Below are 20909 nucleotides of genomic sequence, written 5' to 3' on the forward strand. Positions count from 1 at the left end.
TTGTAACGATCTTTGATTGGTAATAGAATAATTACAATGTCAAAATTCTTAATCCAAAGCAATTGTACCTTCTGAAGTACATGCAATACAGAAGCAACTTTCGTAAAACTACAAATGAAAGATAAATGATCCAACTATCCAAACTATTGCATCATTTCCCTACCTGGTGTTGACCAATGACCAATGCAGATATAAATAAATAGTTGGTGCAAATGTGAATAAATAGGGATTGCAACAAATGTGAATAAATAAATGTTGCAATATAAGGTTCCAATTCATGTGAATTGACGAATAGCAACCCCTAAGCTCTAATATTATAAATTCCAAAAAATGCCAAAATTCGGTGCCCTGTGAGTAAAGCTTCTCTAACTATAGAAACCTAAGGTGTGCTATGTCATTTTGTTTGCCCACTAGTTCTCAAGGAATGCAGCAACACTGTCAGAACCTAAGGTGTGCTATGAATTTAAAATTTTGAGACCAACACATTTAAAAACTGAACCATTTATAACTCCACTTGTCTAAGTCAAGGTGCAGTAATTAGAAAATTCTGGCTGGAACCTCTCAATGTTTTTTACTTCCAAAACTTGTTTGCTGTCAATTGAACCTTAGAAGCATGTGATTTCAATAATAAACATTTCTTTCTTGTCACATATATTTTGGATTTGATTTAGAAAAAGGTACTATTATTGTTACCACCAAAAATGCTATTGTCACTACCCACACATGAGTGAATTTTTAGATAATTCCAAAATTACCCTCCCATTACGGAAACAGTTTCGTTGTAGACTTTTACAATAAAATTGTGTTTTTGTTACATACTGGGAAGTGGAAAAAAAAAAATGCAAACAATTTTGTTGTAGTGTTCAACTGAATCATGGTATTTCCATTTAATTTAATTATAGAGGTGAACAAAAAAAATAAAAATAAAACAACGAATCCTTTGAACAATGTACATAGTGTAAAGGGCAGATTTGTTGCGTACACAGTGTACAACAACATAATCATGGCTCAACATCCCCAACCCACCATCCCTAATCCATTGACAATCACAAACCCAACAAACAGATTCAAAACACCTCACCCTGAAACCCATAAACCCCTCAACAAAATATGCAACAAAATTCAAAGACGACAAACAAGGGGCAAGGGGAACCACTCCTCGACAGGCAAGGTGGTCGTTGCGGTGGCGGAGGAAGATGCGACGAAGGGTTAGACTGTGATGGTGGATATGGGTGTTGGTCTGGGACCAAGTAGAGGAATTTCTTGCTCATTCAATAGCAAAGTTGGTAGTGAAAATAACAGTCCCCTAAATAAATTGCACATTCAAAATTTGGAGTTGTGAAGGAATAATAACTTAATCTAACCCATTCCTTGCTCACCCCTTACAGTGTTGTTAAATAGCATCTATGGTCTCGCCATGACGGAATGGTGTGGTGGATTTTTACCAACCGTCATAGGCAATATGTGAAAGAAGGCTCGCCATGGTGACACCATAACGTGCAATGATGTGTTTATATGGTGGAATTTTGACCTTCCACCATCCGCATAACACTGATCCATTGTCAAATGTAAGCTCTTAACATGGATTCAAATACAATATGTCAAGTTAATTTTGTCAATGCATTCCAGATATTAATGCATGCCCTCAACAACATAAGATCTAGACCTTGTTTGAATAAATTTTCATGTAAGAGCTCATAAAAAGTAAAAAAGTAAAATATGCAAGAAACTAAAATTAAACTATACACTTTAGTTTTGAAGAAATTAAATAGAAAAGGATCTATATAAGTTGATTTAAACTAATAGAAGTTCAATTTTTTTTTTTAATCTTTTCTCCTATAAATATTTATATAAAGTTATTCAAACCTGACCTTAATGTCACCAAAATCATACTTAATAGCTTTTAAAGTTTTCACCTTATCCAGCCTGCTTTGATATGGGGACAAACACACAAAGTTGCCGGCATTGCATGCCAAGGGGAATTGTAGACGTTTGTTGTAATTTAAAATAGGTTTAATTATTATTTTAATTCTTTAATTTATTTTTAAGTTTAATTTAATCCTTTTATTATCAAATAGGTTCAATTAAATCTTATAATTTTTTAAAATTATTCAATTAAGTCCTTTTATTTTTAAAAGATGTTTAATTAACATCTTTTATTTTTTTAAAATTCAATTATATCCCTTATTTTTTAAAATGAGTTAAATTTGATCCATTAAAAACCAAATTGGATCTCATTTTAAAAAATATAAGAAAAATAAGATCAATTTTAAAAAACAAAGAACGTAATTGAACATTTTAATAATAAGATAATCAAATTGAACCATTTTTAAAAATTAGAGAACCTAATTGAATCTTTTAATGATAAGAGAATCAAACTGAATTTAAAAAATAAGAAGACCAAAATAACAATTCAATCTTAATATTCAGCCTGCTTTTCAGAGACCATCTTCAACGTTAAACGAGAATTACATACGCAGCTACTGTCATTTTTAGTTACTTATTTGATTACCATTTAAAATCAAATTTTATAGACTCCTCATACCAACCTTTTCATTTACATTACAATTGCATACAGCTTTACGCTTTTTGGTAGACTAAGAAAATGCTTAACTAACAGACTAAAGAATGGATTTAAGTTATTCTAAAAATAAAACATAGCTTAGAAGTGAAATTATCAAATTGATCAAGCGTCATGAATTGGTCTTCGAAGACCAGAATAAACAGATGACCGAAAAAGAAGAGGTGCATCTTCTGTCAATACCTCTGCATCCAACTTTTCAACATGGGGCCATATCTGCCAGCAACAAAATTATCAAAATGGTATTAAACAATAATTAAGAAGACGACAACAGAACTGTGCAAAACCTTCACACAAGATCTGGTTTTTTGCAAACTTAGAGCAATCTAACTCTGGAGGAACATGTGCAAGTTTTGATATGCAAAATGTTGTTTTCATTGCATTCCCTTTTAAATAACTAAGATAATATTCAAATGCAAGCAGTGAATCGAACAATACCTCAGCGGCATACTGCCTAGAAAAGGCCTTCACATAACCCAAAGTGATGATACACCACTGCTCCTTTTCACCTACATTATAAGCACCACCTTTCTTCTCGCCATTTGTCTGACTGTACAAGAGATTAGGAAACCAATATTACTATATAGTATTTATAAGCATATTTCCACAAAGCAAGAAAAAAAATTATTCTTTATTATTTATCTAGGTCAGAAGGAATGACACGGGAACCTGTTTTGAGGTCTCTGACTCTCATTGTCTAATTCCATTGATGATGGCTCTTCAGGGTCCACCGCCATCACCACATCAACTTGTGCAGACTTCAACTCATGCAGTGTTCTAGCTCCTTCAGGAAGGCGCTCTATGAACACGTTTGAGAAGCTTTTGTACAACAAGAGAAACAATGCCTGTATGTAATGCAATGATAATATTATGAGGAACATAACTTCAAGGGCATCTAATTCAAATTAAATAGCAGTTGAGCAGGCCAAAAATGGCCCAGGAAATGGCTTTTTATAACTCCAATTTAAAGCAAATTCAACTTGTGTTAACAAAAGCCAGGGGACAAGTAGCAACTACAAAATACAAAAAAGTGACTCCTAGGGTGTTATTTTAAGTGTCTTATGTAACACTCCGATTGAATCACATTAAAATGAAAGGAATCCAAAGGTTTTGCAGGTATGGAACTGCACAGTTAAGGATGACTTAAAGGAATTAATTAATACTACCTATAGCAGCAAGATGCATCTACATTTTAGTAGTCTATCACTTAAGAATTTCACAAATAAACGTGCTTGACTTGGAGTATCCTGAAAGCAGATTGTTGAGAATGAATATTTCTAATTTAAGAAACACTTTTGGCACATCCACTTTTTTCCAACACAGATTGAAAAGTTTTCTCCAATCATAACAGAAAACTGTTAGTGTTCAAAGACATTGTACCAGCACTTTAAACATATGTTTGATATGCAAAACTGTCTGCAGACAATTAACCAATACCAATTTTACATCAGTTACCTCATTTTCCTCCATTGCTTGGGCAAGAAGAGCTTCCTTGGCTTCTGAAGATTTTTGAAGAGACACCACCTCCTTCTTTGTCTTTTCAGCATGTAATTTCAATCTATTCAATCTAGTAGGATTGTCACCAAGAACTGGTTCGCCATCCACTAGTGTAAGTTTTGACTCTGCAGCATCTAACTCTGCTTTTGCCTCCTTTGCAGTTTCTTCAGCAGATGAAAAATTCTTTTTAAGAGATAATATTTCTTTCCTTAGATCAGAAATACGATTGTGTGTCTTGCTTACTGCATTTCTAAGAATCTGTTCAATGGAAAACAGGGTAAAATTACTATATGAAAGAACAAACTATAATGAAGGTCAACTCAATTAAATACATGCTATCATTCGTAAACCAAGACAATCAAACAAAAATCAAAAAATGTAAAGTCTTCAGCACTTATAAATTTAAAAATTCAAAGCTGGTCACGTCAAAATACAATTGAAAGAAAAAGGCAGATGGTTTCAAACCCCAGTAGACTTAACAGAGGAGGGAATTTGCAAACAATCTATCCAAAAGACCAAGATTAAGTACCTCCCATGGACGATCTGATGTATGAAATTGCTCAATATTTTCTGCTGAGAAGACCCATCTCACAATAGCCAGATTTGAAACAAGTCGATAACCCATCATCCTGTCAATAGCTATTGCTGTCATTTGGGTGTTACTCTTCCAGAAAGCACTCACTTCAGCTATCAGCATGACTTGCTTATCCTGGTCGGGACATACTTTTGCAAAGACTTGCCCATATCTCTCTAAGACAGTCATCAAATGAGTGAAACTCTTGGATCCAATATTGAGAAGAGTTTGTACAACCACTCTAAGAGTAACTTCTAGACCATTATTTGGAAACACACTTTCATCAATCCATGAGATTATTTCACGGACAGGTGCCTTTCCTTTAACCATGTTGTTGAGCTGTCCAGACAGTACATGCTCATTGCTTTCTTTACCATCTTCTGCACCAAAACTAAAGTTCGGCCCACCCTTTGGAGGAAGCAATTCTTCTAAACCAGGTGCATTTTCAATACTCTACAAAATATCATGAAATATACCATAAAAACATTAATATGCCAAGTATACAAAACAAAACTAAAGCCTATTCAATTAATTCAGTTGCTGATAGAAAAACATCCAATGTAGTCAAAATCAAGATTTTACATAGGATTGGGAGGGGGATAAAATATCATAAATCACAGAATCATAACACGGACCATAAGATCCTATTAAAAATGCATAATCATGATTAACATATACAACTGCATAGGAAATAACATAGATAATGAAAATAAGCTCTAAATTACATTACATAATTAAACTAAATTTAAGCTGAAAATCCATAAATGTGACATCCCATAAAAGTCATAAGTTACAATTAATCATATAACAGAAGTTTTTCATAACATAGCACAACCAAAACACAAGAAAATAGTCCAACTGTTTGATTATAGAATCTAAAATTTTAAACTAAAGGTTGACAAAAAAAATAGTAATGACAAGTGTTTTAGTTAATTAAAGTTGTTTGTTTCTTCCAGATAAAATAATACAAAGCTAAAAACAGAGATGAGAGATTGGGGGAGGGACACTAGATGTGATAGAAGAGAAGCTTCTCTCCTCTGCAGTAAGCTCCACCGTCTGTTTGTCTCCCCTCTGTTGTAAGCTCCACAGCGCCTGGCAGACCAAAGCATGAGGGTAAGAGAACAGCACAGTGGGTTCTCCCTTCTCTGCTCTGATTATGGCTTTGGTTGGGGGCTTGTAGAAACAGAGAGGGTGAGAGAAGGCTGAGACCAACACCTGTGTTAGGGTGGGTTTCATACCTGAACAGGTTGAGAAAAAAATACGTTTTCTTACTAAAATGAGAATCCAACCCGATACCCACTTCTGGTGAAATTGCGTAAGCCATTCCAAGCTCACAATTTTATGCTCCAACTCAAGATTCCACCACAATTCCACTGATACAAGATTCTGGTGGTGAGTTGCCTTGCAAGGCAACTGGAAAATCACAAAATCATGTGATTTCACAATTTTAACATTGAAAGAATCCATTCCTCTACATCAACAAAAACAGATAAAGAAACTTCTCTTTATCCTTTTATGATTTTACTATGAGATCCATAACCATAAAAAAGATCATGAGTGGCAATGCAGTCTAGTGGTGTCCTTTTGGGGCAATTTGCAACAAAAATAACATTTCTTATGGTTCTGGCATGGATAATTACCTGCTTAACTTTGTCCCAGTATGACAAGCGAACTTCCCTCTCCAAAACCTCCTGAACAAAGACGCGTTGAGGGGCCCACCTTGGGAGGTCTAGGACATAAGCCCACTCTTCCCAAGGCCAGATGAACTGGAAGTTTGATCTGCCAGCAAAAACCATCAACCAAATTGAATATGAACACACAACTTCGGCAACATGTCAATTTTGAATGTAAAAAAAGATGTGACATAAAAGATATTTTATTTTAGCCATAATCAGTAACACTGGAATTGTTAAACCTAATTCTCAAACAAAACAAGAGGGCATGACACAATGTTGTAAATATAGCAGGAAGAAGGTATAACAAGCTAGATCATCAACCATGTTGAGAGCATGGTGAGTTAAATAGAGCATATGTGTAAAACGAGGGGGGGAAGGAGCCAAACACAATAGGACATAGACAAAGCATATATATGTTAAACTATTACTTGACATCTGGAAAAAGTAGGCAATTGGAAAAATTATTAGTTCATCATCACAATGCACCAAAATGTAAGAGCTATAAATTAGCAACTAATGTGTTTAATACACTTGTACATCCATTAAACCAGTTTTATGCATCATTATCATAAACTTTTGTGCCTCAGCAGTTAGTGCCACTTTCTTTAATATTACAAAGCCACAATTATCCAGACAATGTATAGGATTATTCCAAACATGACACAACCACTGATTCCAGCAACATGTTCGCCATGATCTTGGAATCAGTTAAACCCACCATTTAACGCTAATACCAACTTCAATATAAACATCAAATGCCTCATCAATATCACCAGCACAATTTCTCAATTTCCTTAATCCTTACAGGTTGTAATCATTCACTTTTCTTAGAGCCACAAGATCTCCATTTCCTTTTTTACCATAATAACTCCCCACATTGCAGTCATAAAAGACGCTGCAATCTGATTTGAAGTCACTATAACTTTCTATTAGATCAGAAACACTGGCATTTAACAATGGATCAACATCAATTAAAGCAGCCCATGAAAAGGACATTCAGGCAATATTGTAGCATGGACCAGAGGCTACAAATATCAGAATTGCAGCTTGAGTTTCCTTCTATTCTGTTGATCGAGTTGAACTTTAACTTTGATAGGGGAGGGAGGATTAATCACTGAACCAATTAATGATTTTTAAAGTGTGGTTAACAAGTAACAACATTACAACATATTGACTTAAACCACTGAGTTGCTGATTATTCCTAAATTAGATATACTTCTATCAGAACTTCCTTTCTTATATTTCCTTATTTTTATTAGAAAATATACTCACTAGAGAGAAATAAGACCGGGCACAGAGGCAATATCAGATATTATCTGTTAAAAATGAAAATACAATTACAAAAGAGAAAACAATATTTTGTGCTAACAATCATTTTTGGTACCCTATTATCAATCCAGTAATGGTAATTGGTAAATAAATTTTATCCATTTAGTTGAATGGTCGTAACATCAATGGCTAACATTTAAGAAAGGTTGTGATAGGCTTGCTTGAGCTTGGGTAAAACGGCTAATGGTTAATTGATAATCTAGTAGTTAATAAAGTAATTGTTGCACAATTGTCCTAAACCAATACAAGCATGACTATTATGTTAAAAACTTAATCATGTCCAAACAGATGGTAACAGGCATTCTTTAAATCATTTACAGTTTATGGAAATATAAAGCTTGCGATAAAATGTTAAGAAATATGATTCAAAAATAGCAGTTTCACTTCAATGATGTCCTCTCACCATTGAACATCACTGTGGCAGAGAATTTTAATGTCAGAATCATGAATAGTATCTTTCAATGTTAACTTGCAACTTTAGCATATAGACTCAACAAAAGCTTATGCAAGATTTTTTTTTCTTTTTTTATGAACAAATTGTATTAGAGAAATGAAATAACAAGGTCAAGTTGGGGAGGACAAGATATACTTCAAGCAGAACATGCACAGAATATATTATCTTGAATGATGCACGGTGTAATGCAATTACTAAGATTCCGAACATACAAATGGTGTGAGAACCAAAGGATCAGACGTGTCCGACACTCCATATCCAAATCAGCAATCCTCTCAAAGAGAGTACGAACTGCTCCAGCTACAACTGCAGGAAAAGCTCCAGGAAGAGCCTATTGGGTAGCCACATGATTAGAAAGCATTAAACATGAAAAGAAATTTGAAATCTATATAAAATGTGTATTGAAGCAACAATAATTCCCCCGTGACAAAAAAAGTCAGCAATGTCATGTGCACTTGACAATACCTTACAAAGGTCAATAATAACCAGTGTGTAATATACTGGTTTGAAAGGTGGTTGTGGCAGCATCAGCAGCTGCAAAAGATATAGATATAGCATTACCAAATCTGCCAATATTCTAAGTCACCCGCACCCACTCATATCAAAAGTACAAACCCACAAATGTCAGCAACATCAAAAAATAAAAATAAAAATAGTTGATGGATTCACTATGCCATCTTCCAGTTTTCAATTGCTGAAATTATTCCCTTCAAACAATAATATAGAAGAAATGCTTACATTGTACTTTATCAATATACACTAAAACAGAATAGTCAAATAGTTAATTGCATGCTATGAAGCCAAAGCAGAGTGGAGTGCATCTGAGAAACACTACAGGGTTCCTGACACAGCTGATATAATGGCAAATCATGACCATCACAGCTGCTATATTGAAACAGGTAAAAATCCATCTTTGCCTCCCTTGAGAGCTTCCCAGCCATCTTTTTACAATTTTTTTATTTCCACTTTATTTTTGGCATCAGAAACATAATAGGGTTCAAAACCCTTCCCTGATCAAATATGCATAAAACTCTTATAAGTTGACCTCTGTTTCAACCCAAACAATGACCCAGTGCTCACAGCACCATGACTGTTCACCAGCCACACCCACTATTTGTCTGGCCTTTTCCAACACACTCATGGCTTGCAGGCTTCTGTTTACCCATGAGTCTCTGTTCACACAGGTCTCTATTCAATTCTTGTTTGTTTTGTGTTCTTGACACCCACACCCTATCTGTTCTGGGTTTTTTTTTCTCATTGATTCAATCATCTTCCTCTTTTTTTTTTGTATGGCAATTGTATGTTTAGACTATGAATATGTATTTAATTTTAAATAACTCATTAGTTTTGAGCATTTTATGTGTGAAGTATATCGTCTTGGTCTGGGATCTATAATCATCTGTACAGCAGCCAACCAACTATTCATTATCCTGCTATAGTGTCTTGTTCTTATGCTTCTAAAAGCAAGTTGCTTGAGTCCATTTGAAGGCCAAAAGAAAGCTTCCACAATAATGCTAATTGCTAAAGCTGTTTAGTTACAGAATACGTAAGGGGCAAGGATTGCAATTTTACATGTAATACCTGAGAGAATATTGTTTCAGCCATGAGGTACTCATATCTGAAGGAAACTGGCAGACCAACCATGAAAGAAGCGCATTCCTTTCGACTAGCTTTGCATTAACCCAAAAATGACGAGTTATAATTACATCAAAAACATTTTTATAGGAAAAAGTTAAGAAGAAAAGCAGAGATGAAGCGGATATGAAATATAAAAGACTAGAGAAATTCTAAGTAAATTCTAAATAAAATAAATGCACATAATGTGTTTACTGTTTTAATATTTTTTTTATTATTCAAACTCCATCACAGGGTACTCTTCTAGTAAAAAGAAAAGGAGTGGTGTATACAAACCAGCCATTTAAGAACAGAAGCACATCTAGGAGATACTCTTCCATAACAAATCTGTCTATAGGCTGTAGATCCTGCATCCAAAAAATTCATTTCATTGAACCCACATATATGATTGGAAAAAATGATATTACCAAAAACCTAAGGTAGCTACAACACATGAAAATGAACAGTTTTACATGCTACGAAAATAAGCAGCAGGCACATCATGCAAAAGCAGTTTGATCCTTACTAAAACAAAAAATAAAACCATTTTGAAGGCTGTTAAAAGAAGGAATTTAATTAGAGAAAAGAAAGAGAAGTACAGAAGCAGACAATAAGATATTATCCTTCAAAAGAAACCACAAAATACAAAGGATATTAGCAGGCACAAAATTGAAGAGGATGCATCTTAGCATATCACAGGTTTAAATGTAGACTGGTAAACAAATTTAAGAATTAAAAAACTATCACCTTTAACATATATATACTTGAATTAGCCATCAAATTACAAAACAAAACATTATTTCATTCAAATTAATAATCTCATAGTCGTAGATTAATTTGTAATGAATTTATAACAGATTTCTTGAAGTTCCAAATATAAATAAAAGAAGTTTCTATAAAAAAAATTAAAAAATAGATTAAAAGAAAGGAAATCAGTGTAGAGATGCTAGACCAGTAGCATATAGAACGCAAATCACCTCAATTTTACCAGGAGGAAATATGTTTAGCCGGTGTATCCTTTGAGGGTATTTTAATTCTGCTTCATGCTTCTGTTTACCAATAGACACGCCAGAAGGGACTGAAGGCGGGCTTGGTAAGCGGGGGCAGCATATTGGCCCAAATTCATGAGACTTCCCAGCAACCAGCTGAGCTTCAAATGAAAGATGAGGTCTTGGAACTAACAATTGAAACAGAAAATAATCAAGCAGGGAATAAAACAGAAGAAAATAAATAAAGGTAAACAAAAGTAATGTGTATAACATGAAAAAATATAACAAAAGAAGGAAAGGAAAAGATAAAGGAAATGAACAAATTATTCATAACAAGGATATCATAAGCTTAGTTAATATTTATGAGGAATATGTTTTTGTCATACTCTCCTCGCATTACCCTAGTGTAAGATTAGAATTTGAAAGGAAAGCTTTATAGTAATTTAATAGCCTTAAAACTAAAAGTATTAAAGAAAAAGTAAAACGCCAGTAAGATATTTTGAGAACAGCAAGCAAACACCCTCTTGCTATCTAGTTTTGCTTGGCACATACAATGTATTATCTATGTGAGGAGGATCTACAATGTCCCTTCATTATGTGGGTTTCATTAATCCCACCCTCCAAGATGCTCAAAAACGAGGTAAATAGCAACACAACTTTAATATAGGAAAGGTTAGCTTTGGTCCTTGGGTCAGACAGAAAGTACTATGTGGGCAACTTCCAAGTAAATGGAATAAAACAGAAGGGTTTGCAAGGAAATACAACACAGCTCCAAAAAACAAAGACAACAACACATCAGTTAGGAAGGACTATCTTGTCTCTTTGGAGTTTGATGTCTTACAAGGAACCCATCCATTCCCCCAAAAAAATTAAGAGTGCAGAAAAACAAGCCTGCCTCAGATAGATGCAAATATCTCTAGCTGAAGATTCCCACATAACCAACTCACATGATAAAATAAGTTCAATGATTTTAGTTGAAGTTATGTACACATAAACTATCTGCTCCAAATATGTATGAAGGGCAAGAAAAACATCATGTTCCATGCATTACATACACAGATACACCGAAACCAAGACATTTACAGCAGGCAGAATGTCACCAAAGGGAAAAAGAAATTCATCACTCAAAGTAAGAGGGAAGCCATAGCTATTGCTTGTATGCTTAATTAAAAACACTACACATACTGATAGAATTTGCAGATGCCTGGCAGAGAATAATAATGGGTGCGAAGAGGGATGGCAATGGTGATTACAATTTTTCATGGGTATAGGGATAAGTTTTACAAATAAATAAAACTGCAGCCTCAATACTGCTAATATTTAAATATTCCAGATCTATCTTGGCAAAAGAAGAGTACAAAATGAATAGATTAGCAAAAGTTAAGTTTTACTTTAAGACATTCTCTGTAAGCTTAACATCAATTCATATAGGGGAAAAACACAAAATATGAACATGTAATAGTAGTACAAAATGCCCTGAAAAGACAAGTGAAAAACAGTGTAAATGATTATAATTTTTTATAAAGGTACAGTAGCATAACCTACTATGCACTCCACATAGAAAAGAGAAAATTACCACTGTCAACCTTCCATCCGTGGCTTGATAAAACCTGTATTCTATCCCATAAATCTTCCAAAAAATCCTGGAAAATGGAAATGAAATGTTACAAAAATAAACATTTTCAGGCACCCTCTAAACTATTATTGAAAGGGAATAGTAATTGAGACAAACACAATAGGATAAAAAAAATTCTTAAATTACAAGAAAATGGGCTCTATGTTGCCAGTGTGATTCCTTGGATCTACTCTCAACTGTCTAGAGAAATAATCCTTCATTAATTTTGGAATTTAAATAATTGAAACCCTAGTTAAACACTGGTGTTCTGAGAAGCAATAAAACGTAATACAAGATCAACAAAAAAAAAAAATATTTATCCCAATGGGAGAGGGTTCTCTTCAACATGCAACAAAATTTGAAATGACACATTAGGATTTGAAGTGTTATGCATTTGACACAAGTGTCTGACAATTATAAGTTTATAACCCAAGACAATTATATATTAGTATGGTATACTCCTAAAGTACTATTCAGGCTTCATTAAATGCACCGCAATAAGACCCAAATCAGATAAATAAACAAAGCAAAGAAAACAAATATTCAGGAGAAACATTGATACATAGCTCAAAGGACAGACAAAGAAAGTGTAAATTGTAACTAGAGTAAATTACACATGTCTCCCCTCTTTTTGTAAAACCTACACATGTCTCTCCTTCTTTTGTAAAACCTACACATGCCTCCCCTGAGGTTTAAGAAAATTACACATATTTCCCTTATGTTTTTAAAACCTACACAAATCCCCTAAATGTAGTCTGAACATTTGATAATAACAAGCCATATACGTTGATAAATTTGATTAAAAATGCTAAAATATGTTTTTTGTCCTCATAAATATAGAAATGTTAGGAATCCATCACTACAAAATGTTTTGTCGTCGCAAAATTTAAATGTTACTTTTTGATCTGGAACTAGGTTCAGGTTACTCAAACCTACGTGTATGTTGTAGAAGAAAATGTCAGGTTTATCAACTTTTTTACATCGGTTATATGTATACAAATGTAGAAAAGTTGAAAAACCTAACACTATCTACAGCAGCATACATGTAGGTACGGATGTACCCGAACCTAGCTCCAGGCCAAAAAGTAACTGATTTAAATTTTGCGAGGAAGAAAAATAGACAAAAATTTGCAGTGACTTTGAACATTTTCATATTTATGAGAACGAAAAACATACTTTAGCCTTTTTTAATCAAAATTGTCAACGCACATGACTTGCTACTGTCAAATGCTTAGACAACATTTAGGGAATTTGTGTAGGTTTTTAAAAACAGAAGGGAAGCGTGTGTAATTTCCTTAAACCTCATGGGAGACATGTGTAGGTTTTACAAAAAGAGAAGAGGCATGTGTAATTTCCTTAAACCTCGAGAGAGGCATGTGTAATTTACTCTTGTAATTAAGTATTAGCTAAACAGGAGCCAACCTTGTCACTAAGACCTTTCCCGTTTTCATCATCATTCTCGAAAAAGGATAATCCGATGTCAAATGTATGCTTTCTGATGCTCAAGTAAGCTTCTACACCAACCATCACTCTCTCAATATCTTCAGGAACTTGCTGTGAACAGACATGCCATTAAATGGAAAAAGAATTCAGCAATAATGAAATCCATATTTGTAACTGAATTTCGTATATATTGTATGAATTCATACATGTTATTGGTTGCTATTTAAAGTACAGTAGAAGTACACACAAAAAAGGAAGAAAAATTCTAATAAATGATGCTGCTAATCAGCATAAATACTTTCCTAAAAGAACAGATTAAACAAGTAAAAGATTCCTTTACAATCATTCCATTTATTTGGGATTCTATGAAAGACACCTTTTCAACAATATTGTAACCTGAACAAACATGCATATATTAAAAAAAGAAAGAAAAAGTGCCAAGAACTGCTAGTTGTTGTATCATTTGCTGCAATGTTTATAACTTATCAACATAATGAAAGTTTGTGACATGTGAATCACATTCTTCATTCATTGTTGCCATAATATGAGCTGCTCACACCTCAACTGCCATACCAATGAAGGGATCAACCAATGCTACCAACTGATACCAACCCACAAATTGAAGATACAATAACTCTAATCACAAACATCTTTTAATACAGATAACTCCAACCATAGAAAGGAAAAATAAGTGAATTTTGTCTTTATTCAGATATGAAAAACAAACTAAAAAAAAGGCAATATGTTGTTCTTGAATAAGCAATTAAACAGTCAAATTTATAATAGCTCATATTACTTTAAGACATTAGATAAAAATAACAGTAATATATAACAATAAAAAATTAAAATGACAGTAAATACAGAAATTGATACATTTAATAATCAGACAGAGAAACAGTTAGAAAATGAACAAAGGAATATTTTAAATTACAAGGTCATACTGCAGACAGAAAAGTAAATCCAACAGCTTAAATAAAGTTGAAATTTTTTCCAAATTATAAGCATCCAATAATTACCTCAATAAGTTCTGCTCCGCCCCATGGGAGGCATGATAAAATGCAAGTTATGTAAAAGTCAGCACATGACTGCCATAAGGGATTCCCTTTCTCATCATCTACTGTTGTGGCAGCTGATGATAAAAATGTTTCAAACACAGCCACCAAAGAGCTTGGTTGAAGAACCTTACTGCTCATCTAAAGAATTTACAAGAAAACAACATAAAAAAACTTGCATTCAGTTACATAAATACTCCACAACACATGAACACACAATGACACGAATAGGAAGATAAAAATGTGAACATATTTAGAAACCAGATGGGGTTAGGAATATAAATAAGTGTACTTGGATTAGCCAAGGAAAAAAAACCTTATTTCAATAATCAATTATAATTATATCTTTATAATGAACTATAGGAAATAAGTTTTATGTTTGGATATGTTCGGTAAAGTGATTATAAGATAATCTATTTTGTTTCGATTGTACAAAATAATAATAATTTCTTTTTAATAGTAAAATTACAAATAAGAGTATGAAGTTATTTGTAGTAATTTGTTTTGTATTGAAAATAATCAAAAAAATCAATTATTAGGGATAAAATAGGAAAACAAAAATTAAATGAAAAATAAGTTAACTTTCCATCATAAGCTCCACAATTTTGCTTATTCAAAATGGCATTTTCCCTTCTGTAAGAGTAATATTCTCTTACACTTTGCAATAGAAATAATCCAATATTATAATCTCATTTTCACCAATAATAGTTAATACAAAACAAGAGCGAACAGGATCCTAATCAGCTTTTTTTATGGAAACAGCATTTCTTTTATGGATTATAATCAATAACAAACATGCTCTATAAGTTGTACACGTAAAAAACACTAAATGACAAGGAAAATCATACTCAAACACAGGACAATCATTTATAAATGTAGAATGAACCCATGGTGAAAGCATGAAGGATTTCCGATCTACCACATACTGCCAATGATATATCAATCAACAGTTTAAATGTCAATAATGCTACACAACTTTTCTGCAAAAAAACAATGGCAATACATACCATAACAGTCAAAAGCCGCATTAGAATACGAACCCCGTTGCAGTTTCCAGAATCTAAGGCATCCTAAATTTAAAAATAAAAAAATGAGACATACAAAAATAAAATTATAGGAATAAATCAAACAAAGTCAGCAGAATCACTAAAGAATCAGATTAAAATAAGTCCTTACATTCAAAATTTTGCAGCAAATTAAAGAAATATGCAGTGGCAATTATTTTGAATGAACAAAACAAATTCAAATTGCAAATTGAGAGTGTTATTGAAAAACCATTAGTAAGAACGAGTAAATAGGCAAATCATATTGTTTGCATCAAATCAAACAAACCTTAACCATTAAAAACTATTGTCAATGTTTTTCTTTATAAAAATTTATCAGAAATAAGTTTCACAGACAATTAATAGCTCGTTTGGGTACCCATTTCACAAGTGAACGTATATTTAAAGTACGTTGGAGGAAGGATGACCTTTGTAACTTCTGAGTTAAAAGTAATTTTGAAAGTTTGAAATGGTAATCCAAACGTAGGCTTAAATATTTCAACCTGATTTATATGATCACAACAGGATCAAAATGGCAATGCCAATCCCACTACAATTAAGGGAAAACCAATGGAGTGTCAAGTGATAACATGACACTTCTGGTAAAGCTTGTGTCTACCTAGTGGTCAATGATACAATATTTTATTCGGTATCTTTGTCAAAGTCTAATCAAACTTTAACATAAGCCATCACCATAAGGTAGGGGTGGGAATAGGCCAGGCCGGCCTACAGGGGCCTACGACCTGGCCTACATAAAACCTGGCCTAAACTGGCCTATTTAATTAAAAGGTTAGGCTCAGGCTTTTTTAAAAGCCTATTAAATTAAATAGACCAGGCTTAGGCTTATTAAAAAGCCTTATAAGCCTGATAGGCCGACCTATATATATATATATATATATATATATATATATATATATATATATATATATATATTATTTTTTGGGTACCAATATATAATATTATTTTTTGGATACAATTAATTTTTTTTTGAAACTATCAGACTTTGATTACACATTACTGCTTCATCACTTCTATTCCTATAATCAAGGACTTTAATTACAATTTAGGTGTGAGTCATGTGTCATTTTATATTCCTCATTATTTTGATTTAACTTTCCTATTACGTTCCTACTCCATAAAATATTAAATATTTATTGTGAAGAAGGCTTTTAAAAAGGCTATCAGACCAGACCAGCCTTTTAAAAAGGTCAGGCCAAGCCATAAAAACCTTTGATAGGCTACAGGCCAGGTTCAGGCCTCAAAGATTCATCGTAGGATAGGCTCAGGCCTTTCAAAGCCTGGCCTATTCCCACCCCTAACCATAAGCACCATAAGCAAAATTCTTCATATATGATATTATTCGTGAATAAGTGCTTTCATTTATCAATCCATTATGGCAGTCGATGGCAGCAGGCCAAAAAATCACCAGATTTATGGCAAGTGGGGTATGGCAACCAAAGCCAGATGAAAGAAGATACATTTAAGAAAAAAAATTAAAATAAAAAATAAACAAAATAAAACAATAGTATTGAATCAAGATACTTTATAAAGTAAATAAAAAGGCTTAATAATTTACAGCAAGAAAAATAAACAAAATAGTCTATTCAACCAAACACTAACTCATTTTTATTTATTATTTTTCTAGTTCAATCTTCATTTTCGTATTTTTTGTTTTTATTACAATAGTCAGTCATTTAATTAGGGATACAGTCTGATTTTCAGTAGCCCATAGCCTCATATCAGAGAAAAAAAATTTAAAAAGTGGTTAAAGATGTGTCTTAAGTGAGGATTTCTTTATAATATCCTCCCATTCTCCGCCTCCTTTCACGAGTGTTTCAGCAAAGCCATAAGTGAAAATGTGGAAGGATTTCAGTGTAACTAACGAACCACATTCTGTTCATAATTTGGAAGGTAAGGTATACAACAAGAAAAAAGGATTTGGGTGAGGCTAGTAGCTTGTTTTGAGAGAAGTAAAGCTTGATGGAGTTGGGAACCTACTTTATTGCATCATTACAACCTCAGTATCAAAGAGGCAATGGGTATTTTTGGAGGAATTAAACTGTTTTTGAATCAGACATGGTCAAAAGGCAAATACATTCCAAAAATCACAAGCTCATTCATTGGTTAGGAATGAGGACAGATGAGATTCCACTTTTGGACATGGCTGGTAGCAAGATACCAGTGGTGCCACCATAATCAACCCACCACACCAACACCTGGATATTTTTATGGCAAGAAGCATCAAACTTTCCATGACACTCCACCATGGCCAGCTTTGACAATACTAAATTAAATGGAGACAGTCTGCTCCCATCTAAAATAATGGTTTGATTTTTTACAACCAAGCATCCACATACATGAAACTCAAAATTTGATTTCTATAGGAAAAAAAATCCTAGTTTCAGATCCGTATACCTAATAATCCTACATAGCCAGCAGTCAATTGCTGTGAAAACTAATACATTAAATTTCACATTCTAATCTACCCCATTAGATTTTAGAATTACTAATCAAAAATCAACTAATTATAGACAGCTTAGTGCCTTAGTCACATGGACATTGTACTACCCTTAATTAATTACACATCCAGATAATGAACTAATGTTAATTAAAGGAATCAAGACAGTGAAAATGCAACACCATGAAACCAACCTAGCAGCTTCAGTGACTTAATTGCTTACCTGAAATTTACTTTGAGTTTTCACCACTAGTTGTTTCACAAAGTCCTCATTTTCCAAGTTAATTAAGCCAATCTGAAATGAAATGCATACATAGGAAATAAGAGGTTCAGAAACTTCCATTTGGAAACTATGCAAGCAAGAGAAATTTCACAATACACAATTGAGTGGTAATTAGCTACACAATTACAGCATACTGACACACATAACTGATATTTGAAGTAAAATGCAGCAAATAAATAAATAATAGGATAATGCAACAGCAGAAAGGAGCAGACTTGTCAGATTAGGTTAATTATATTGCTTCTTTTATTGTTGAAGTATCAAATTTTACAACTTTTCATCCAAATTCTGACAGTTACATAAACTCCAATTTTGAAATGCACGTCTACTATACATCGTCTATGAACATTATTGCCATCATGATGTTAAGAACAAATAATGTTCCCTAAAAAATACTGCTTCCCAAATGCATTTGCAAAATGTAATTTCCAGTGCTATAGGTTAATAAACTAAACTGTATCTTTAATAAACTGTTTTAACTTTTAACTGTATTGACATCTACAGGTTACACCAAAATTGTCTGTGTCAGTATACTTAATTGACAGGACTTTTGACACAGAGCTGACTAGCAACATAAAATTTATTAAGCTTGCAATTGAAAATTTAACAGCACAAGGAACAAAAAGTGTGAAAGTTAAAGATATAAAGATTTCCAATAAAATGGAAAGAAGAAAATATTCCAAAATTTAAAAATAAGGTTAATCAGATACATTGTCGTGAGTAATAACTAGCAGTCCTATTCTAGATACAGGCCATAACACTGAGTAGCACTTCCACTGTCATAAACACAACAACAATAAATTAAGTTCACCCAGTACTGATATCTTGCATTTCACCATATAAAGCTACCTCTGAAAAAGGAACACAACCACACCACACACCCAAAAATAACAATACTAATGAGAAGAAGAAGAAGAACACTACATATCTGTGTAACCTTCATGCATGCATACACATCCAGAATAAGAGATAAATATTGCAACATACATGAAAACAAATACCAGATGCCATTACAGTTCAAGAGAGAGAGAGAGAGAGAAGAAATCTCTACCAGGGTACCATACAGAGGAATCTTGTGAGGCAATTGCTCAGCACACATGAGAAGGAACTGCGTGAATACAATAAAGCAAATACATCACGATACCAAGCATGACAGTGCCATATAATAGTACAGAAAAAGACAACAGATACAATTACTAGACACTACACAAAATCTATATTAAACATTTGAAAAAGCATGTAGAGAACTCGGTGAGAGAGCAACCAACAAGTCCGCACTCCGCATACACTATATTACAGCTGTAATATTATAAAACAGTTCTAATCAACTTTCAATGTTTCAGATTTCTGAAGCAAATAAGTGTTCCCACAACATGAAAAACGAAAAGCCAAAAGAAAGCATAACTAAACAGAAAAAAAAAATCCAATATTCACGTCATATTTTTTCCCGGCTCTTTACATTAAGCACCTAGCAGTAGCACACGGATAATTCAGAACAAATATTGCCTCGCGTTTGCTTCGTAAACATAAATTTAGGTTAACTGAACGTAGATTACAATTTTTTTTACCATTCCCGTGGCTACAAGTACAAGACTCAATCCTCTCGAGAAGAAGAAAAAAGCGAATCGAAAACATTTCAATTGACTTAACTATCCAAAACACGAGCAAAATGCGAAAGAGAAGAATCTCCGTTTACCTCCAGAATCTCGGATTGAGAGAGGTCGAGCTCGCGGCGAAGGGCGCCAAAGCACGTATCCTGAGAAATCAAAAGCAGAAGAGAAGAGAAGAGACATTAGGCGCGTGCGATTCAGAGCGAAAGGGAGAAGAAGAAGAAGAATAGAAAGCGAACAATGTGATCTTTGTAGTCGGAGGAGACTCCATATTCAGGGCTCTTGTCGCCGATTCGTAGAAGAAGGCTTCTCCAACTGCTCATCGTTTCCTACACTTCAGAGAGGAACAAAAATGAAGGAAGGGGCAACGGTAATAAGAAGGGGTTTTCTTTTCAGGGTTTTGGGTCTCTGAGGCCCCAAGAAAGGATTTTCAACTTTCAACCCTAACAGTGGTTGCTTAGTACTTAGAGGCTGCCCGCTGCCCGCACCCTGCAGTGAGAACTGAGAAGGTACTTCGAATTTTACTTCGTAACGTCGTAACAAATGCAAATTCGGTCCACGAAAATGATTTTTCTAAAGTTTTAAATGTAAAAAATATATAAGCTTATTTTTCCATTTTTGTTTTCCTATTATTTTCATTTTACAAATTTTTAGTTTTTTTATTTTTAAATTTAATTTCATTATTTTAATT

At 33.5% G+C, this 20909-nt stretch overlaps 1 protein-coding gene across 1 annotated transcript; it reads right to left on the reverse strand.

Moving 5' to 3' along the window:
• Positions 1–2406: 2406 nt before the first annotated feature.
• LOC114400354 (nuclear cap-binding protein subunit 1-like) lies at positions 2407–20676 on the reverse strand. The gene is made up of 19 exons (XM_028362794.1): positions 20458–20676; positions 20305–20364; positions 19660–19716; positions 18549–18620; positions 15832–15894; positions 14789–14965; positions 13752–13883; positions 12291–12357; positions 10703–10902; positions 10023–10093; positions 9693–9777; positions 8577–8645; positions 8324–8442; positions 6293–6431; positions 4608–5105; positions 4037–4336; positions 3251–3426; positions 3020–3131; positions 2407–2797 (listed from the first exon to the last, which is right to left on the reverse strand). The coding sequence occupies exons 1-19, from the start codon at positions 20539–20541 to the stop codon at positions 2687–2689; spliced, it is 2592 nt and encodes an 863-aa protein (XP_028218595.1). The 5' UTR covers positions 20542–20676; the 3' UTR covers positions 2407–2686.
• Positions 20677–20909: the final 233 nt, after the last annotated feature.

The sequence above is a fragment of the Glycine soja genome, chromosome 19 (assembly GCF_004193775.1).
Source record: "Glycine soja cultivar W05 chromosome 19, ASM419377v2, whole genome shotgun sequence".
Classification (NCBI taxonomy): domain Eukaryota; kingdom Viridiplantae; phylum Streptophyta; class Magnoliopsida; order Fabales; family Fabaceae; genus Glycine; species Glycine soja.